This window comes from Pseudopodoces humilis, chromosome 6 (genome assembly GCF_049639895.1).
Source record: "Pseudopodoces humilis isolate 2021_Gansu_Grassland_sample_001 chromosome 6, ASM4963989v1, whole genome shotgun sequence".
Classification (NCBI taxonomy): Eukaryota; Metazoa; Chordata; class Aves; order Passeriformes; family Paridae; genus Pseudopodoces; species Pseudopodoces humilis.
The window spans coordinates 72,026,730-72,032,781 of NC_142205.1; the positions used below are offsets into that span (position 1 = coordinate 72,026,730).

At 48.3% G+C, this 6,052-nt stretch overlaps 1 protein-coding gene across 1 annotated transcript in view; it reads right to left on the minus strand.

The window, feature by feature from the left end:
• ANTXR2 (ANTXR cell adhesion molecule 2) overlaps positions 1–6,052 on the minus strand; it is a 73,512-nt gene that overhangs the window by 32,531 nt on the left and 34,929 nt on the right. The window contains exon 11 of the mRNA XM_014260401.2: positions 1,390–1,468. Within this exon, the coding sequence (XP_014115876.2) occupies positions 1,390–1,468 (79 nt within the window). The remainder of the gene's footprint in view (positions 1–1,389; positions 1,469–6,052) is intronic.

Consider the following 6,052-nt stretch of genomic DNA (forward strand, 5'->3'; position numbering starts at 1 on the left):
GTTGCCCATCTGCTACTATGGAAACAGCAGTTCTTGTGTGGAGCTGCCTTTGCTGCAGCACAGGCCAAGAGCAGAAACCAGAAAGAGACAAAAAAGGCTGCTGAGAAGCTCTTCCTGCTGCTGTGCACATCTGCACCTCTCTGCTTCCTGCCAGGGCAGGCTGGAGCACAGAGCAGCAGAGCTGCTGTGCAGCACAGTGGGAAGGCCATGCCCAGCACCTCACTCTGAGCTGCTTTGGATCAGGGCCTTTCTATTCCCTCTCTGTGTACTGCTGGCAGCTCTTTCAGGAGCACCATGTGCTGCCGTCTCTGCGAGGGCTGAGGTACAGGCAGGCCGCAGCTGGGCTGCAGCAGCTCCTGTGCTGCACAGCCCTCAGCCACCCTGCTTGGGTGTACGGCTGGCACACTGACAACTGACAGAGGCCCTGAAACAGAGAGCTGTGATCTGGGCTCTGTGTGTTCTTCCAGCTCCCAGCTCAGTCAGGCTTCCTCTCCTCAAACCTGCAGGGCTGCACTGGATCTCCGATTTCTACAGCTGCACGAATGATGAGGTTTTAAATGAATAGACTAAAAATGCCATTTCTTTCCTCTTTTTGGTTACTGATCTATGAGCAAAGAAATCCTGTTGGGAGCAATGTGTGGTGATGGGCAAAAGAGATTATCTCCATGCTCCACACCCAATGGAAAAGCTTCTCTCAAGTCACACTTGAGGTAAGACACATTTCAAGGCCCACGTGTACATCATGTGCTCAACACTGTGGGCTCGTGTCTCCCTCCGCAAATTCCAGCTGTCCTGTGTAATACAAAAGGAATTAAAAGACAGCAAAAATGCAAAACTAGAAAATACTTGCACTAAGTTATAACAGTCACTGGCTGCACAAGTGTGTAGTTTCTCCCAGAAGCAGTTTTTATCTCTTCTATAAACTGTGATCAGACTTAGCAGGATGTTCACGCTGCCTCAGTCCCAGGTGTAAGTGGGATACTCTGGTCTCTGCTTGGACGGGCAGTCTCCGCAGATGAACAAGAGCTAGGAGCCTACACTCCTCACTCAGGCCCCAGTCACAGAGCGTTAGTACCTCTGCAGGACTGTCACCTCTCCACACCCAGGCTCAAGGGCCAAGCTTGTGCCCATCTGCTCCCTCCAGTCTACTCAGACGAGAGCCATGCAGGAATGGGACCCCAGGTGACAGTCACACCTGGCTCTCAGGACATGGCATCTACAGGGAGCAGGTCTCTGAGGGCAGGGGAGCCCCCCAGTACTTGGAAAGACACAGTTCTGCACAGGGAGCTGGAAGCAGAGGGTCTCTGCTCTGAGGTCTTGCAGTGGCCAAGCCTGAAGAGAAACGGGGTGTGGGGATTTTACAAGGAGTTAGGGAAGTCATTTACTTACACACTCCGAAGCAGTGATGGTTAATGAGCTGGACATGAAAGACTGGCCTTCATTCAAACTCACCAAAACCTCCAGGGTTCTGCCAAGAGACAAAGAAGAAACATGAGCAGTCATGGAACAGCCAAGAAAGGCTGATACCTGCTCCACAGGCACTTGTACCTACAGCCTCTGCTCCACAGGGAGTGTCCTCAGAAGGGAAATGGAAGCCTGTACTTATTCCTATTTGGGAATAAGTTTGGTCTCCTTGACAAAGGGCTGTCCAAGTAGAGAATACTCCCTCCCCATTCCACATAGCAGAAAATACTCCCAGAAGTTTTACATAAAATAAATTGAAGTTCAGCTGTAAAAGTAGCATTGTTTTGTCTATTCCATAACCATCTCCTTAGTCACACACAGACATTATGGTTAAAGATGTCGGATAATTATAAATGGTCAGGACTTGCTATAAATAGCCCAGAACACTGCATACAAATGGTATGTGGTTTACATTTTACAAATTAACCCTACAAGAAAACAACACATGGTGGATGTTAAACAGAAGAAGACTCTTCAGCTTCTCTGGCTTGGATTCCCAGGATTCAGACAGTTTATGTTATGCATAGATGTAATTAAATAAAAATGTAGATATCCATGAACTAAAATGATTAATCATTTACACCGTTCTTACATGTCATGAGTTTTTATTCTGGCACAAACACTGCAGTCAATATGGAGTTCAAAGCTATTTTAGCTAATTTGGCTAATTTCTTCTTCAGTTTTAGGAAAAATGAAGTGAGTTGCTTCCACTAAACTCATTTATAAATGATCTGTTCTGAATAACTGATCCAACAGAAAGAATAACTCTAATTTCCTTCTAATTGGAATTCACTGAAATAAGTGAATCAGAACTAATAAAAAACCCCAAAACTATTTGATTCCCTTGCAGAACAATAAATCTCATACCACAGTGAAACTTCAGTCAATGATGACTTTAAGGTGTGATGCTTTTTATTATTTTTAATTCCAATTATTTGTTTTGGCATTGTACTGAGGATTGCTGGGGGAACTTCCAGCACGAAGATTCTGTTCAGGTTTGGCCAAACACTCCTGGAACTGCAGGGCAGGAGGGCTTCTTGCCTCCCCTGGGGGAGAGGAGGACCCTGAGGCTTGCTGCTCACACACTCCTGCATCTGCCTTGGCAGCCCCCTGAGTCCTGCCTGGAATGCCACTAGTGAGCAATGAGGCCTTTTTGGTAGAGTGAGTTTGCTAGCAAAGGGAGCAAAACAGGGACACAAAACACACCTGGATAAAACACCTAAGCCACACTAAAGAAACAGATCATTCCCTGGCATCCTGGACCTCGACATGTCCTTGAGGTCACTGGGTTGTGGGAAACATTCTGTGAAATAGCAAAGGTTTCCCAGTGGACGGGAGCTCCTTGCACACCTCGCTGGTTAAGTTAGCTGGGACCCGGTGCCCTGTGCCAGCCGGTGCCCGCAGCACTGACAGATCCCAGGGACTGATTGGCTCACTGATCCATTGGCTCCAGCATGGACACGCTGCGCGAGGGCAGCCCTGCCAGACCCACTCCCACCCTGATACTCTGCTGCAGGGGTGAGCCACCGGAGATGTCACTGGAGCTGATCATAGCCGCTCACTTCTGGAAGCCACAGAGTGAACTCACACAGATAATTACCTCATCTTCAAAAGGGTGAACCTGTCAACACACAAAAGCACTCCTTCCCTGAGACTGTCATGGCTGTAGGGGATACCGAATACGTTCTTTCATTTCTTGAGCAGCCACCTGTTTGCTGGGCTGTGGATACCTGTGATTCATACAAACACTGCCCCTTAAACTGGGAGTCCCAGAGAGAGGTGTCTGCTTCTGCACAGTTCAGAGACAGACACACACACAGACACATCCTAGTGTTTACCAGCAACCTGCCACGTGTGTGAGGCTTTCAGCTCAGCACTCTGCCCAAATTGAAAATACTCTGAGATGAAAATGACAAGCAGCGGTGATCCAATTTCTCAGGCCCCTGCATCTATCACAGGTGATTGTCAGTGCTGGGCGAGGGCCACCCAGCAGAGCTCAGAACCACCAGGTGAAGAGAACAGGCCTGGCTCACCAGTGAAGGGTGAGGCTGTACTAGTTTTGTACCAGCACAGATCCCAGCTGAAGGCTGAGCTCTAGAAAGCTGCTACAGAGTGGGGTATCTCCTCACTTTGTGGAGCCCGTCCGGAGTCAGGCAGTGTTGTTGCTGCCGCCCCCTGGGGCCATCCCGCAGCACCATCCTGCAGCCGGGCAGCAGGAACACACAGAGCTGGGCAGCTGCTCTCCGTGCAGCTGGACACACAGGGCTGCAGAGACCAGGCTCCAGGGAAAGGCAGCGGAGCTCTGCTCACACCTTCTCAAAACCCCAGCAGTGCCCACTTGGGCAAGACAGTGGCTTTCTGGGGCTTTGAGCCAGGATGCTCATTCCCGTCCTCTGCACCCTTCTGACGCTGCACCTGTGCGAGGTGAAATCAGAGAGCTGGCTGAGGAGCACAAGTGAAAATACAGTGCTGTGCAGCACAAACCCTATTTGCTCTGCCTCTACCTCAGCCCTAACATGCACCTTCCCGGCGGTCTGTACTTCAAACCTGTTCCACTGTACTAGGAAAACCTGCCTTTCATTTACAGTTCACGGCCCTTCCTCCACGTGGAAGGGATTTTCCTATCCTTTGTCTGTGCAGTATAACTTTTTGGACGGGAACCAATCCTGGAAAACTTAAGTCTGAAAGGAGCTTTTTTAAAAAGTCCTAATTTCTGACCAGAGGTAACCACAAGACTCCTGCAGCTTGAAGCTGCCTCGGTCCTGGCCGACTGCCCATCCTAATAGACAATTTACCTAAAAATGTAGCTTAAAGAGACCAAACAGTTGCAATTCCTTGCCTCATGCCCACTGCTGGTTTATTGTGACAGCAGAGGGATGTGGCCCCGTGCCATATGTCCCTGCAACTCTGGTCTAAAGCCTCCCATTCCCTGTGAAATACAGCTGACGTTTCCATCCACAGTAACCTATTTGCAAAGTATTCATTTGCTCCTTACTTTATGGGAAGCTACTAAAAGACTGCCATTTTATGACCCATTAAAAAAGATGAAAAAAATTAAATACAATTGTGAAAGACATTTGCTGGAAGTAATAAATAATTTACCTCAAATTTTCACGCACTGAAAATTAAACTGGCAACCGCTCAAAAAGTTACCAAAATTACAGTGACAAAGGTACTTCAGAATCAAATGCATGCACTAAAATAGCAAAAATGCTGTACATAAGAGGAAGGCAAAAAATAGGTCTGTGCATTTAAAGGGCATTTTCCCTTCCAACACTGCCTTTATGAAATAATGGATAGCTTTATAATAGGGGCTCCATTTGACCAACCTCACTCGGATGACTTTGGCCACTGCTTGCTGGAGTACAATTAACATTTAACCCCTCCATTCTCCCTGACCCAAGCAGAGAGGACTCGTTCCCGGGGCTCTGTTAACAAACACTCCTGGACCACAAAGATGACTCTGCATCCAGGGACTCGTCCCTGCCGCAGAAGGAGGCAACACACAGAGGAAGGGATTTCCAGCCCGGGCCTCTGGGTGCGCTGCTCTTCGCAGAGCTACAGCCCCCAGCTGCACAAGGACAGGGCCAGTTCTCCTGGGCAGGGTTCCAGCCCTGCCTGTCACGTGTGCTGCAGTCCCACTATGTCACAGGCCAGCTGTGCCCGGGGAGCACTGGGACCGTTCACGTAGTGGGAACTGTGCTGGGGACAGGACATGGCCTGCAGTTAGGAGAAGTGGTCAGAGGTGTTTTCCTCCCATCAGCCACACAGGCATAAAAAGGAGCACTGAGCATTTTCCTGAGGATAGCGAGACCTGCTCATCCTGGAATTCATTATGGTGTTTGGGGATTCTGGTAAAAGAATTAGTATAAACTCTTCCCCCTGCCCTTCTTGGTGTACCTTAGCACTGATATAAATTCAGATGATGGTTCTTTAGGACTCACTCTTGTTACCTCAGAACCCTCTAGCTTTTCCAGGCACACGTGGAATATTTTGTCTGTCTGGGCTTGACTTTCCACGGAACGGGGACACAGGTGCAGAGAGACACAAACTTTCACTGAATGTCAGAGAACTGGAGACCAGCGAGGAACTAGCTTTGATCTTGTGGAATCATGGGAACCTGCAGTAGCAGAGTATGAAATGTCATTATTCTGTTAAATTAGACTATTAATCCAGCTCGGGATCCTATGGCCAGTGCATAATGTGCAGTACTTAGTTCTGCTCACGCAGTCCTCGCTAATGCTCTGGGAACACTGTGTGCCCTAGGAGGGACGTGAAGGACTGCGCCAGAAATTACTACTGATCTTAACACCACATCCATATGGCTGAGGGGCCTGTTAGCCTATACAATTCATTGAGGATGTTTCCATCTGTGAATAGGTCCCATTATACCCTAATTGTGTCAGATTAAATGTATTTTTAAAATATTTGCACAAGTTAATATTTATAACAGATATTAAGCCTTATCCAGCCCTGTTTCTGGCTTCCCCCCACCTGAGTTGATTTCTCTGGCTATTTTGGAGGGTGGAGGTTGTCCCATGTGAGCACCAGACACTAGGAACCATACTGTCTTTTATTTTTGTTGGAA